The following is a 16751-nucleotide window of genomic DNA, read 5'->3' on the forward strand; positions in this document are numbered from 1 at the left end:
AGCTCTGAATTATCTCTCCCAAAGTCGAGTGATGAAAAACGAGACAAATATCAAGCAGCTGTTGTCCAAAAGAATCAGAATTAATACTGAATCCATGAAATATCTTGTGAACACCACCCAAAATGCCAAAACACATTTAATGCATGCAATGCATTCACTCACAGCATGACACTCTGCAGGGCTGTGCTTTCCAGCTATTTGGCGAAAGTGTGACATTCCATTCGTAAGAGGTAGTTGAGAATTTTTTTCAAGTGGTTGTACAAGCATAAGAAATGGCTGCTGTCATGTTTGACAGTGATGTCATAGGAAGCCCTGCCTAGGAAGAGGTCTAAAAAGTCAAATAATGGGCCAATATGATAAAAAATGATACATCCTCTTTCCTGTAGGAAGCACAAGGGTTCATATGTACATACTGAAATGTTTCTGAAAATGTTTCACGCAGGAAAATACATACTGCTCCATTGAAATAACAGGTCTACCTACATGAGTTAGAGCAACTTTGACACTTGTTGAAGCCCACGAGAAGATTTTAAGTGTGTGAGAGAAAACAGAACAGTGAATTAGCTTGATGGACAGACTCTCTTGGCTAGTAGTCCTGTTCCAGACATGGGGATTTCCTGTAATGAGCAATTTCACCCATGCACAACTGGAACTTCTCTTGGCCTTCAGCTGAGGACCAGCACTCCCACTTTATCCAGTTTATGACATATGGCCCCATTTTGCACTTCCCTGGGACCACTCCCTTAATATCTTAATATTTCTTCTTCTTCCTTTCATTACTCTTGTTGAGTACTTGCCCTTTTAACCATTCACCGTTTCCTTTTCTTTTTATCCCAGACATTATTCCTGTAATGCCTTTTTTACGTGCTGTTCATCCTCCTGTTTCTCTTCCATGCTTCCATACTTTGCTCAGCAGAGGTCCTCCGAAAGTTATGCTCAAGTCCAGACCTGTGGGGATTTTGTTGTTGCACCAGCTGTGTTGCAATGAAGGCCCAGATCTTGCACACAAACACATTGCCGTCCATCTCTCAGCGGTAGTTAGCCTCCAGGCCTGTTGTCCACTTGCCACCCCCTCCACCTCTGAAAACTCTTTGACACTCCTCCTCCTCCTTGATGTCTCCTGCAAAGCACGTCACAGAGATTTTCCCCTCCACTTTCAGAAGAATTAATCAACTGCAGATGATGAGCTGTACTGTACTCCACCCAGAACGTGCCGGCACATTTCTTGACATTTTCAATCCAACAAGTTTGAAACAGGAGTGTTGCACACTTTAAAAGTGCTGCATGTAACACTTTATAACATCAATGTATCACTGTCAAAGTAATTTTGACACCTCAGCATAATTGTAATTATAAACAGAAGACTGCTGGAGACAACTGGCAGACTTTTTTCCTACACCAGTGATAATATTAGGGTTTCTCAAATTTAAAGCCATATTAGCCATACACCACATTGCTTTTATTGAATATATATATGAAAAGACACTTGTAAAGCAACCTGGGCTTTTGATGTGCATAAATGCAGCATATATCCTATTACATCTGGCTCGGTTCATACATAAATTAAAATACAAAGCCGAGGCCATTTAAATCTGTTAGTCCTCTTGAGGCTGGTCTTTTACCTCCAACAATAAACCTACCACTAAATAGTATTATAGACGTATTATTATTATTATTTCCAGTCAAGACCAGTGTTGCGTTACAGTATTATAATTAATTTTTGCAGTAAGTTTGAATAGTGTAAGGGATTACAATTTGAAATTCAGTAATCATATTACAAATACTAATCCCAGTAACACTCTTACACTTGGGGGTCAGTGTGCTTGCAGTCTTACAGGGATTCATGGAGTGGTGATCTGCGTTTAGCTCTGGACACTCCGGAGGAGGAGATATGTTGTCTTATTCACATGTTGTGTGTTCTTAGCTGGCTTACTAACATTAGTTATGAGTATGCCTTCATTCAGGAGTCACCTGACGCTAGTTTAGTTCAGGATTGGAGGATGTGTGAATCGTGCAGCTGAGGTTGGGACTTCTGGAGTGCTGTGCAGTGTTGCCAGACGTGTGATAATTATCGTATTTGTGCGATAATTTTGCCCTCAGACTACCCATTTCTGGACATCCTATAACTACGTCAGTATTTTTTAATTTTTTTTATAGCCACATTACAATGTGCCGAGTAATAAGTAAAGTAATGTTATTACTCTTACGATGAATAATATGTAATCAGTAATTAATTACAGTTTTCAAGTGACTTGCCCAACACTAGTCAAGACCTACACTTTCTGTGCCTGTGGCTAAGATTTTAGTTTTTTAAATTAATTTGATTCTTTAGCCAAATCTCAAGATATGTAAAGCAAGCACCAACAGACTGAAAAAATGAGACTAACTAAAAATTATTGGCTGTGTGTGTTGTCAGTACACCAGTCATATAAGCTACTGATATCATAACTCTTCATCTAGCTTAACATGTCATTTCAAATGAGTTTACCCGGTGTTGTTGAATATGACTTGAAACACAAATTGGGATATTATCTTAAGTAAAGGAAATACAGTATCTCTCCCACTATTTCAGATAAGCTCATTAAATATTATCATTAAAGCTGCAATGGCACAGTACCGTGGCACTGTGTGAAATGTATAAATTAGGTTCTCACATGATCAAGGTGTAAACTAGCTGAATTATGTGTAGCCAACTGGAAAATATATAAAAGGAAATACAGTATCCCTCCCACAACTTCAGATAAGCTCATTTATATTATATATATATCATTAAAGCTGCAATAATTCAATTCATTTGGCAACTTAAGGGCTGTAAACAAGTAATAAACACAACATCTGACATATCGTATATGTCAGATGTATGTACATACATATATCTGTCCGCTGTTTGGTGCTGAGGAGGTAGTGTACAGTGGGTTTATCAGAGCTTTTTCAGAGAACAGCTGCCTGTTGCTGCTGGAGGTTGATAAGAGTGGTGAGAGTGAGCTAAACAGCAGATTTTGCCAGCTGTAAAACCAAAACAATGACCTAAAAGATGTTAAAATGCTCCATAGAGCTGATGGGAACTGCAGAGTTGGGATTTCAGAGTGAAAAATTTACTTCTTGAACACCCAATAAAGCAATCTGTACACCCCTGCATTATAATGCTACAAATTGCACCTTTACCTTTCACTAGACCGCAGGGAAATAACACATTGTCTGACCACTTTAGATTTACACAGGGCTCTAACAGTGTGTAGTGAGCTTCTTCGTGTAAAGCCCACTCAGCATAACAGACATATCTTTAACAATGAAGGACCAGTTAGATCAGCAACACTTGTTTCCCACATTTTACTGAAGAGAGAACATTGTTTTCCTCACTAATTAACCGCTGATGTAATGTTCAGCTCATCTCTTCCTCATTATTCAAATACACACAATCACATCCTTGTTTGATTAATGTTTATACTCTGAGCATGAGTGCGGAAAGATGAGGTCACACACCACCTGCCGAGTCGATTACATTGAATGTCCGAGCCTGCAGTTTCTCTCTATAACATTAGTTTAATTAATGGTGTGATCCAAATGTGGTAATGCCATTTGCTTTTTATATTAAACCGATGTCATTAGTTGTGTGAAATGACTTTCTGGCAATTATTTCTATCTCTTTTTCTCAGCTGTATTACTCTTGCATTTTTTTATGATTAATTTTCAAACTTTTTCACTATTCTCTTCTGTCATTCTTTACCTGTCCACACCTTTCAGATTTCCCTGTAAAGAGGCATTTAACCTACTTTCACTCCATCTTCTCTGTTTGGCTGGTTTTGGGTCCAAACCTTTGTTGGCCGCAACAGTGATCTTTTATGCCATTTCATCAAGTACAGACCTGGAGTCAGGACGAGGTTAGCCTAGCTTAGCAAAGACTGGAAGCGGGGGGGAACAGCTGGCGTGGCTTTATCCAAAGTTCAATATGCACCCACACTTCTAAAACTCACTAATCAACACATTTTATCACATTTGTTTAATTAGTTCACAAACGAAAATGTATTAAAACTGTGCTGGATGTATTATCCGAATAACAGCCGTGTGCAGTGACTGTATGCAGCTTCCCGAAGTCTTGGTACCACAATGAGCAGGGCTGCCAACTCTCGCACATTGACTGTGAGACTCAAGCAACTGGCACTTTTCACATGCTCTCACACCACACATCCATTTTCTCATGCAGTGAAAATCAAATTCATAACTGATAACTTTGCAGCGCGAAAAGAGGACACTGACAGTGCTCAGACAGAGAAGACAGAGCAGCACAGCACAACAGCAGTACCATGCAGCAGCAACTTATTCAGACCATTTCTGGGGAAAGCCAGAAATATACACAAATCTGTTATATTGTAATTTATTCCTACGCATGCTGCTCAGAGTAATCTTACTCAGCATCTCTTCTAACTTAATCCAAGTGGTTAAGTGGTGTAGAAATACAGGAAATTTGTTTGAAATTACAATTTTTTTTCTGTGGGAGGACCCCCAGACTCCCTGCCAAATATAACCAGGCGCCCATGCATAGACATGTTTACTTTTATTTGGATAGACTTCAGAGACTAAAGTGGAGACTGTTGGATGATGGGAGCGACTTGGTGAGGAACATAGATCTTTCTCATCCTATCTTTTGAAGAAAAATTTGTGTAATATCTGGATTGTATATCAAAAATGCTACCCAATAAACACAAATTAGCAAAAAGATTTGCTCCCAACCTTCCCCTTCCCCTCCCTCCCATGGGAACAAATCCCACTCCAAGCTGAAGTCAGAATTTGGCAGCCCTGACCATGAGTTTGCTAGGTTTGATACTGTCATGCCTGTACAAAGACCAAAACCAAAACCTGTGCTATTGTGTTATAGCCAGAGATACTTGACAGAAGTGGTACATGTAGGCAGATGGATTAACTGTTGTTTGTCAAGGCAAAAGTTTCAGCATGTAACTCCCCCTAAAACCACAAATTGTCGTTTTCATGCCTCTGTTTGTGTACAGATAAAACAGACAAGATCCAACATGTTAATTAGTGATCTTTACTGTTTACAGTCTCTATGCTAAGCTAAGCTAACCAAGTCCTGACTCTAGCTGCTTTTTTAACAGAGAGACATGATATACTGTAGATCTTCTCATCTCACTCTAAGCACAAAAGCAAATAAGTGTATTTTCCAGAATGTTCAACTATTCATTCAAGCTGTTCAGATGTTTACAACTGACTATTTGAATAGTATTGTTACAGTTGGCTTTAATTTTTTCTTCCATGTTTGACTATCCTGGGGGTTTGTTTAAAAATGTCCAATCATTTAACTGCCTGTGTTTCCACACTGGACATCTTTTTAGTGTTGTCTCCATGTTCTCACATCTCAGCAATTAAATTGGTGAGTACAACTTACTATAATGAAGGAAATGATGGCTATGTTGCAATAAACCTGAATTATCCTTGAAGAAAAGAAAAGTCATACTGGATATAGGACATGATCAGATGAGTTGCCTGTTTGAATGTAGCCTCATACAGTAGCATCAGCTGGATGAAAAGCTTGTCTGCCAGGTCAGCAGAGCAAGAGGGAGGAAAGAAATGAAGCCCGTCCTTCCTCCCCCATCACCTCAGTGTGTCTGGCCGGGGGGAATCAGAGGCCCGTGTGTCAGATCCTGTTGGAGTTGATGTATCACAGCTGGACTTTCACCTCCTCTTCAACCTGGTTGAAGCTCAGGTCACGTCACCAGAGCGTGATTGATCGATTCATAAACTGTTGTGCTTTTTCAATACACACAATACAGTTAAAGAAACACACATAAGCACACATGAGGCTAAAGCCAGATGTGCTGAAAAAAGAACAATACACAGTATGCTCACACATGCATGTGAATGGCAGTTATAGTCAGTTTTATTTATAGAGTGGTTATCAAAAATCTGAGTTTATGAGGTGCTTTACAAGGAATTCCAGAAAAAAAGGTTTAAAAGATGTAGAAAAGTAGATATTTTTTGAACTTTTTAAAAGGCATTTTCAATCCTATAGTTGGTTTGCTGGTAAATTGTGTTTTCCCCGTGGTTTGGTTTCTCTTCACCCAGAAGAATATTTAAAACAAGCCATAATGCATCACTAGAACCACCTGAGAATGCTCACTCTGCTCATTGGTCAGATGTGTCTCGGGTAGGAGCGAGAGTGTGAAGGAACAAGAGTCTGATTAAACCGGACTAACACTGCAGGTTTGAAACTGGCCTAATTTATTTTTTAAAATGACATCACCCATAGTCTGGTTTCTTTACATTATCTTGTGTAAATCATCCTTTAAGCTTGTTATCATTTCTCAGTTATCATTTTAAATAATAAAACTGTACCCATCAAAGTAAATGCATTGCTTTTCTTTTTTGTCCTTCAAAAACTGACTTCCTGGTTCAGTTTGAAAATTGTGTGCACAAAGTTTTCCTGTGAAATGAGGGATTATTACAGGCACTCACTTTGGTTTTACATGTAAATACAAGCTGTTGTGATTCTTGCCCCCGCAGTCTTCATTGCAGCATTGTTCCTGTGTTCCCGGATCTCTACTTTTGTGAATAGAATGTTATTATAACTGACAGAAATGATGACCATAACTATGAAAACATAGTAGTAATAAAAAGTCTGTCCAATAATAATAATAAAAAGAAATATCCTTTAAGTCTCAACAGCAAAGTAATACACATTTCAGATCAGACAGAAACTGAGGAGAAGGTGAGGTGGGAAATCCAAAATGAAAGCAGAAGAAGACAATAGAATATATGAAGCAGGAGAAAAAGAGGGAGGGGAAATTACATGGCAGCCCTCCACGGATCCTTACTGTAAGCGCAAGGAGGTCAGGCAGGATATGGGAGGGATGAATCGCCTCCTCCTGATGACTCCCATATGGCGTCATGCCGGACCACTCAGCTGTTCACTGTACTGGCAGAAACCCAGTCCTCCATACACCTCCTCCTTCCTTTTTATTGCCAGTAATGGAGAAAAAAGACTGGATACATTTCAGCTGCAAGACTTAAAACCTCTCCACCTGTCACATGCCAGGGTGTGTGAAGGAAATCAGAGGCAATGGAAGGTTGGACAATACTGGACTGCAATCACATGATGGCATGACGTAAGCCTCGGGATCACCTTTCCATTTGTTTCCTCTTGGAGGAATTTGGACGTAGTGTTAATATGTCTGAGAGTTAGTCTGTGTTTAGCCAGTGGGTAGACTCATCAGTGAGGTTCCACTTTCATATGATGCAATTTGACTGATTCTATTCTGCATGTGCAGTATGTAATGTAGAATTTATCAATGCTATAGAAGATTTTGATGGATAATTTGATTCTAATGCAGCATTTTTATCAGATTATAGTCTGAATATTTGGTGTGTTTGCCTGGAAAATACCTGAAATGATTTCTTTTTGCAGCTCTAGTGTAATCGGCCAACCAATTGGTTGGGTTTTTTTGTTTTGGTTGCATTCAGATTGAATTGAAGTGAATTTTTCACCTTGTTTTCTTCCTACAAAATTTTTCTCTGGACTGTTTGTGCAGTCCTTATTCACCACAAACAGCCCATTTGCTGACTATACATTAGCTGTAGCTAGCATTAGGTGTGGCTAGCAAGCATCCATCTCTGTACATTCATTAAAAGTCACACAGAAACATTTTCAAGTAGCACTGACCTCTTCACCTCAGTTCACACCGCCTAGAATGCATTTGCATCGTTTCACATTCACTTGTGTCTTTCCATTGACTAGAATTTGCTTTGTGTTAAATCTAAACCAACTCTATTGCCAGACAGGAATATCAATATTTAGCGGTTCTGCAAAACCCTGGATTGTCCAAGGAGGGTTGAATCAAGGGCAACTGGACTTCTTGGTTGTAGATAAGTCCAGCTGCCCTCAGTTAAACCCTCCTTGGACAACCATGACCTGGATGACTGAGAATCTTCACAGACAAAACCCTGGATTACATCCAGTTATGTTTTTTCACATTTAATGCCAATGTTTTTTAAAATTATGACTTTCTACAGTGTCTGCACATGATATCTACATCATAGTTAAAGTGGGGGAAACATCCTGGTCATGGCAAATAAACTATGGTTAGGGTGAGACAATTTAAACTCTTGGCTAATGTTAGAGAAAGATTGTGGTTACTGTAAATAAGGCAAACATTAATTGCAGGTTTGAGACTGCATGTGATCCCCAGAACTGCATGAAATTCTGGAGGACCACCTACGACTCCAACTTCTATACCCTTACTTGCCAAGTCGCTACATACAGGCCACACTAATTCCTGCATTGTCACTGAATGTGGTGGATCATCCTACATCCTTGGCTGGTCTGAACATACAGTCAGAATTGTCAGCTTTTTATCATTTTTGTCTTTGGCTATTCTTTTTGTCTTTTGGCTGAACTGAAAAGATGGAAACCACCAAAACCATAGACACTTTTTCATCTAGACATAAACAAAGTTATGTAGGAAACATTTTGTACTGGGAAATTTGGTACTTTCAGCAACTTCTTGAGAGGGTAATTCCAGTTTATTACAACTTAGGTCTTGTAGTTGTAGCTGTTATTCCTATTATTTCTAATGCTAACATTGGTACTTGCTGAGATCTTGGAATGCAGGGCAAGAAACATGAGCAGTCAGACAGGTTTTTACCAACATTCCAGGTGCACTGACCATGGGGTTTGCCTTCAAATAAAGTTGTTTACTTTAGATAATCTAGTTAAACTGTTGGCTTGTTTACAGTACAGTGATAGATATACTGGTCAAACTACTACTCATTTGCATCTTGAATCCAAAGATATTGACAACCATATCTGCAAAAGTCAAGCATGTTTTTTGACTTTTAACCATACTTGTTTCAAAAAGAGAATTAGAACAAATTTACAGAAATAAAGTAAATTAAGTATCAATTACCAGTATCTTAAGACCAAAAATGTGATCCTTTAGAAACGAACGTCAGGCACACAAGAGTGTGGAAACAGGAACATTATGTTAAGAAAAAAAAAAAGAAAGAAAATCATTGACATTGCTATCATTATTAGCCTTCAAAAACCCATATGTTTCAAACTTTAGTGTTACGTTATGTAACCACAGTATGTGTGAGAAGAGTTTTACTGCAGCAGTAAAAGCTCAGTCTCCTCCAGCCTCCTGGGTCTCCACACTGACCTTCTCTCCCACCACCAGATGGGAAGGTTGGATCGTCTCTTTATAAACTCCATATGCTGTCTACAGCTCACGCCAACACCGAGTGAGGAAAAATGTACGGTTGTGTGTTACAGTATAAATCTCTGCCTTCAAAAATCTGATCCCACCGTGCATTTAATGACACTGAGTAACATGAGGCCACCTATGAGCTGAGGCAGGGTAAGTTTATTTTGTCCAAGTGTCACTCATCTTACAGTGTGTACTGTTGTTCTTTTAACATTGTGCTGGATTAAAAAAAAAAAAGTTAACACAATGTAAAATATGCATGAAGACACCTGATTGCCTCAGGTGTTACTGACACATTGGATGTGTTCCTATTTTAGCTCCTCCACTTTTTCTCTCCTTTCATCACCTGTCAGAGTCAAGCGTCCTGAGAGTTTTTGTCTCACTTGAGCTGGAAGAACAGCGCCCTCCTCCTGTCAGGGCCCCCACCTACTGTCCTCTGAGTGGCTGCAAGAGTGTGGAAGCTTATGAGAGCTCACTGGGGCACGCTTGATCAATGAACACATCATGTGACTCACATATAATCAGATGGCAGTAAAAAAAAATACACATTCAGGAGCTGAGAGGAGAAACAATAATAAAGCAATCAATTTGAGTTATCTAGAAGCATGTGAGTTTAAATGACGTAACATTATTTGGAACAGTTTCTGTCTGATAACATTTTTAAGGATGAAACATGTTTCCCACAATCAAGAAGTACAGATTGTTAATATGATCATTGACATAACTTTGTGTTGTTTGGACGTGGAAAATAATATTCATGCTCAATCCAACATGTCATAAACGTAAAGGAAAGTCCTGGTTTATTTTAACCTGATATGCCCTGGTATACGCTGTTTTGTGCAAGTCCTCATTTCCCTGAATCTCTATAATGGAGCTGGTGAGTCACAGTGGCCACATTTATGGGAAATACAGTGTGCCAGGTTGATATAAACTGGAATTATCCTGTAGTGGTGTTGTGCAGTAGTCTGTGGTGAATTGTGGGATACACTTGGCTCTGAATACAACTTCCAAGCAATATAATTGTTCATCAAGTGCGGGTTAAATGTAATGCGTATTGGTATTTTTCCAGTGTGGAGCGTATTTGCCTACCACCTGCCATCACTTCAATGTGTATTTATGTGTGGCTTTGGATACAGATCCACTATTTATGCTTGTTTTATGGTAATTTGACTAAATACCACTTCATTAGGAATACATATCATGTGACCACTATATAAACCAAAGTAAAGAGAGGTCTTAAAACCAGATGTTGACACAGCCACCAAATTAGCTAATATTGTTGGACTCAACTGTTGATACTGTACTTGAGATGCAAACTTCCTATTAAATAACGTAATTCCTAACAATTTATCTAATTGCCCAAACCATTTGTCAAGCAGGTGACCTGGGCCTTTTGGGGCTCCTCTGCACTGGGGCCTTGGGGCAGTTGGTAACTCAGCTTTGGTCATTTGGACAAAATCATATTGAAAAAAAAGGATTTGGTGCCTGAAAACATATGAATTATATCCATGAATGAGCACTGTATAAAAATCCCAGCAATAGCAACTCTTACCAAACACACAATGTATGATCATAATATTAGGTGCATAGTTCATTCTTGATCTTAGAAACAGCGGTTCACTCAAAGGCCCTTGCTTGCTTGTTTTGGAGCTTTCCAATGTGTCACACGGCCTTCAACAGATGAAGTCTGCATGGTTGTCATGAAACTGCAGACTGTGTGATGTGGTCAAAAGCTCCACAACAAGCAAATACGTGTACCTTGAGTGGAGATTCTTTTGTCAACTAGAATCATTTCTATCACAATCACAGGTTAAACAACATTATCCAGCTCTCATCTTCAGAACCTCTATGGATGTCTATGAGGATGTCTTGTCAGTAGGTGGCAGCAGAGAGCAGGAGGATCCATGCATAGGAGACATTTCTGGCCCTTCTAAAAATAACTCATCGTCATGGTGATGCCGCTGATGTAGATACATATGGGCAGCTTACTTTTTGTTTCCTTTACCAACATACAGCCATGCAGTCATTCCTCAATGAAATGTTCTAATCTGGGAGTATTTCAAGGTGATAATCACTCCACTCAACAGCACACATGTAATAGCATTTCAGTGTTACAGAGAACTGATGGTGGTGATGATGATGGGTGTTCACACAGCCTATAACATCTGTAACTCTCTCTGCACAGGAAGCAGCCAACAGTGTGTTTTACAACCTCACCTCCTCACTGTTGGATTAGATCAGATTATAGGCTGAACGGGGATTAATGGAGATCAGTTAACAGCAGGTGTGCAAGGTGAACCTGATGAGGCTCTTTTTGAAGTGGTTCTGTGCTGGGACGGAACAGTTGGGATTTCTTGAGGGTTGTACTTCTTAAGAGATTTGTTTTCTTAATTAAATTGCTTTAATATTTTTGCCGGAAGACATACAAAACAAATCAGTTTTAGAAACACCATGACCTAATTACTTTGATCAGTCATTAGCAGGAAGCTAATGACTGACCCAATATATTACAGTAAATGTGTCCACAGGAGCTACTCTGTTGCCTTTAAGGTCTCCATCTGCACGTATACATCTCATAACTCAGGTTAAAGTAAAAGATGCAATTAGCTGAGAGTGAAAGCTCATCCCTACCCTCAGAAACAGTAGTTTGACAAATGGAGGTAGTTGGTTCAGTTGTGATGGAACATCTACAGTAAATCCATGCAGTACAGTAAACCAACACTGCTCACAGCATAGACTAGTAAGAGGTCAAAGGTCATTGAGCAGGAGTCATCGGATGGCCAGACAAAGATCTGGAAGAGGCTAGGCTGTTTTAGCAGTTAATATAAAAATGAACATTCATACAAAGGCATTTGGAATATCAGTACCAATTAAAATTCACAAGATTTAAGACTTAATTCTTTGTTTTCCAGTGTCTTTCTGCAGCTGTTTCACCACCACAATCTATTTACATTTTCTGTGAGGAGCTCCTTCATTCCTTTTAAGCTTTAACATTGTGCATTACAAACTCTAACTTCACATCTTAACCCCATATACAACAATGTTACCGAAGCTCTATACATAGATGAGTAGTCTGAGTTATCTCCATAACAACTGAGCCAACTCCATTTGCTGATGAAGACTAGGGGTGAGACATACCATGAAATTTGGTTTTGATCTGATATCAAGTTCTCTGTTCATTGCATCATCACATGCATGTTAAAATATACAGCACTTTATGTGCCCTGAATATTCTTTAATAAAACAATGGAATAACAATAAAAAAACAGCTTTCTAGTGTCAGACTCTGCACATACTGTACATCATTCTGCACAGTGAAGTAACTCATGCACAACAGTAACTCATGAGTAACGTGTGAAAAGGAACGTACAGCTCCTGTTCTACATATTACTTTTTTTTTTACATATTACTTTAACTCAGCACATTTTGTTAAGAGTTGATGAGAAATGACAGTTTTAGTTTGGTAGTATGGGTGGCACACATCTCTGTCATTTTCTAAAGGGGGGCACAAACAGATCAGTGTTTCTTAAAGCCTTTGAGACAATGTGGACCCTAACGATAATCTAGTTTCCTTGTTGTCTGTGGTGGGAAATGCTGTGACGAAGCAAAATATAACATGTGAAGCTCAAAAATAGTTCTTGAAGCTGCTGCAGAAAGAGGAAGATCAGATGAGAGTGCCACGTATTGTGTTACTGGATTGTTTCTGGGTGATACATTTATTACAACAGTGTGTTTTTAATTTACCATCTAAAAATAGTTGTTTCCATTGTAATTTTTTGCAGGAAAAGTAGAGTTTCTTTTCTAATTGGATTCATTTATCTAACTTCACTGAATAGTGTGGATTAAATCAACGAAATCTAAAACAGGTGTCTGCGGTTGGACCTTGTGTTTATAGAAATGTGCTTCAATAAGGTTTTAGCCACTTGTGAGGTGAGAAAACATGTTCAGTTATTCAGACATGGTAGCAGGTCCACCGTAAAGCCTCTAGATGGAGGCCTTGTGCAGCATTTCTAACAAGGAAGCGTTCGGAACACATTCTACTTCATCAAGCGAGACACCGCAAACGGAGTAACAACCGGATACTGGTTTATTCACCTCCAAAATAAATCAAAATATTAAAGTGACCAAGTCCCAGGTAAAATGAAATTAAACTATATATTCAAATGTACACAGTGGTACACGCGTGTCAAAGTACACGTTCACAAGATAAAATAAATATGAAATCAAAAATTTGTCATCTATTTGATAATACTTTATTTGAAGCCATATTGTTGTACAATGGAGAGCATGGGATGACAGTGAGGATGATGGGTCTGGGTATTGTTAATTTGTATTTGAATTTTGAGTGTATTTTTAAACATAAGAAACATTTTTCCATCCATTTCCAGATTATACTAATATGGGGCAGAACAAAAAAAATGTTTCACTGAAAAATTATTTAGACTTCTGTTAAAAAAAAAAAATCTTGGGTAAAAGAAAAATCTTGAGATTAAAACCTTTAAGCTTAAAATGATTAAAATTAGGATAAAAAAATTAATAGTTCAACATGCAATTTAAACAAATATAACTTGCCTACTCTGCATGATGGCAACTTTACAATTGAATTTACAGGAAGATATTAAAACGTGTATGAAAATAACGATAAATTACACGTAAAGAGGAAACAGGATTTTAAAATTACGTAAAATAATAATCACTATATGAATTGGGTTGAAAACAGGTTGAAATATGTGTTTGAAATGACTGAGACACTACAACCACAGCAGTCATTAAAATGCATGTCGATGAAGGTTTTATGTTGAAGTTTCTCTACCGGATGTGTGGTATTCTACATTAACTCCCTCTTGACAGCGCTCAACTAATCCAAATGTCTGTGTAGAGACAAACAGAGCAGACAGCAGAGGACCCGGGTCTGCAGGAGCAGCCAGGAGGAGGAACACCGAGCCTTCAGCGCATCCAGGAGTCACTGACAGGTCTTTCCTCACTTTGCTTTTGTTTCCTTCCCTGAAAGGCAACAGCGGCACTTTTGGAAACACGGGGGAAGATCTGAGGAGAATATTAAAGCGACTGAGGCTTTCAGTTTCCAGAGTCGGTCTCCTCTGCTCACCTTAACATGGCTTCAACAACCTGTACCAGGTTCACCGATGAGTACCAGCTGTACGAGGAGCTGGGAAAGTAAGTCCTCTTCATTTTTACATCTTTTTTTTTAAATAAAAAATGTGTTATCAAGTGGACTCTAAAGTGGCCCTGCAGTGCTTTCACTGTCGGTGATTCACCGAAATCTCCGACAGAGACCTCCGCCTACCTGTTCCTACCTGGATAGCTTCCCATTCAAAAACCTTTTTACTTGTTTATCGACGAACAACCCGCGAACACGAAAAAAACATTTAATAAACCACTTATTGAACCTCACTGTCTCATGTTTTAATGTTTGTCTCAACTTTTTGAACTGCTTTTCCCACCTCACTGCCGCACTACCGTGTATTTCAGTGGAGGAATATCTTGAAAAAGTTTTTAAAAATTTAACAGAGGCGCCACCAGGTGTGTTGGAAGTGGAGCTGAGCGACATGGACAATATCAATTATCGCGATATTTTGACCAAATACCTCGATATCGATATTACAACAATATTGTAGTGATGACTATTAGTGCTTTTAAAATACACAATGAGATTTTTGATAAATAATCATCAGTAATGTGGATATAAGTGGGTAAAAGCCAATAATAGAACAGCTAGAACAGTCTGGTAAGTTCAAAACTTTTACATTACAGCACAAAGACAACACTTATACCATATCATGATATTACAATATCCTAAATCTAAGATGACATCTAGTCTCATATCACGATATTGATATTATATTGATATATTGCCCAGCCCTAGTTGGAAGTAAGGCCGAATATAATAGTAGCACGTGATAATTTGTTGGTGGTCTTAAGTTTTGCTGCTGCTGCTTGCATGTGACCCTGTCGACGTGCCAGATAAACAAAAGTTAGCCGTTAGCATCATTAGCAGCGCAGGTTATCGGGTATTAATAAGCTGTCACATGCCTTGCTCTGAACCAGCTGTAGTGAAATGATGTCCACTTTGAATAAGACTATGATTATAAGATGATACGCATCATCAGTTGAATGTGTTTCTCAGTAATTCGGTTTGTGTTCGCAGAAGTTTCCGCCCCTTCATGCAATATGAGAGGGGTTGAATTCTTCAGTGGTTTGCCTGGAGTTCACACACAAACAACAGAGTATTCATATTGACATCATTTTTGCTTCTCCCTACTATGTCAGTGTGTTTTCTGTGAATCGTTGCAGACAGCTAAATGTGCTCACAGGCCGACTGTGTTACTGAACAAATGCAAGAAAAACATGATGTTCAGTTAGGTTTCAGAAGGTGTGGTGCTCTACTTCTTTGCTCGGCTGCAGATTAAATCTTGTAATTGATAGCAAAGAGCACAGCCAGTCTGTATTTAAAAAAAAAAAAAAAAAAAAAAAAAAAATCACAGTGGAGAACTCTGAGCTGATATACATCAATCTTTTGTCACATTAACTAAATATCAGCAGTCACATCAGTCATTGCTGCATTCGCTCTGCAGGTTTGGAAGTTTTTGAAACAGATTATTGATGCAAATATTTCTCTGCTGGTTCTCTGGAGGTTTACTGAATGTGCACCATCCACATAGTAATTCAGATTCTTGGTACTCCAGCTGCCTATTTTTAGACCTATATCTAGCAGGCCTTTAGGGTGGGAATATGTGAGCTGAATTAGTCTTCAGATTGTCAGGTATGTCAGGATTGTTTGTATTCTGAACACTCTTGTTGAAATCTGTTGGGTTCTCCAGGTATGCAGAGCAGTGCTACTCATGACATGTTGACACTTGCTGGCATCCTTTAATACATTCTTTATTTACATGCCTTCATGGAATGAAAAATACTTTTATATGGTTACACTTTCCATTTATATCAGAGTATTGTTGGGCAACATGGATAAAATCTAATATCACTTTAGGTGTAAAACCATTTATAGATAAATAGCTAGATGGGAGTTAAGTTTTTGGTTAATCCACTGAATTAAATACCTGACAGTCATGTTACTGCAGCTAACAATCATTTTCATTATCAATTAATCTTTTGATTATTATCTTGGATTAATCGATCAGTTCTTTGGTCTGTAAAATGGTGAAACATGTCAATCAGTGTTTCCCGAAGCTCAAGGTGACGTCCTCCAGTGTCTTGTTTTGTCCCGACCAACAGTCCACAACCCAAAGATCTTCAATTTACTATCAGAGGACTAAAAAAACTAAGAAAATATTCACATTAGAGAAGCTGAAATGGATTAAATTTTGACTTTTTTTCTTGATTAATTCCAAACAGTTGGTGATTAATTTGATTGGTTGGCAACTAATTGATGATTGCAGCTCTAGACTGATGTTAAAACCACAGCGGACTATCTGACTTGTCGTAGCAGGAAAAGCAAAGGTTACTGATAACATTAATGATGGCTCCATTCTGTTGAAGTGTCTCACAGTGAACCAGCACACA

At 38.6% G+C, this 16751-nt stretch overlaps 1 protein-coding gene across 11 annotated transcripts in view; it reads left to right on the plus strand.

The window, feature by feature from the left end:
- Positions 1-14065: 14065 nt before the first annotated feature.
- camk2d1 (calcium/calmodulin-dependent protein kinase (CaM kinase) II delta 1) overlaps positions 14066-16751 on the plus strand; it is a 109637-nt gene continuing 106951 nt past the window's right edge. For 4 of the 11 annotated variants that reach the window (XM_044342348.1, XM_044342351.1, XM_044342349.1 and 1 more), the window contains exon 1: positions 14067-14387. In XM_044342348.1, coding sequence (XP_044198283.1) covers positions 14326-14387 — 62 coding nt within the window. In that variant the 5' untranslated portion in view covers positions 14067-14325. Of the gene's footprint in view, positions 14388-16751 lie in introns of all 11 variants that reach the window. The other 7 variants (XM_044342355.1, XM_044342356.1, XM_044342354.1 and 4 more) reach the window with 3 other exon arrangements.

Source organism: Thunnus albacares, chromosome 22 (assembly GCF_914725855.1).
Source record: "Thunnus albacares chromosome 22, fThuAlb1.1, whole genome shotgun sequence".
In the NCBI taxonomy this organism is placed as follows: Eukaryota; Metazoa; Chordata; class Actinopteri; order Scombriformes; family Scombridae; genus Thunnus; species Thunnus albacares.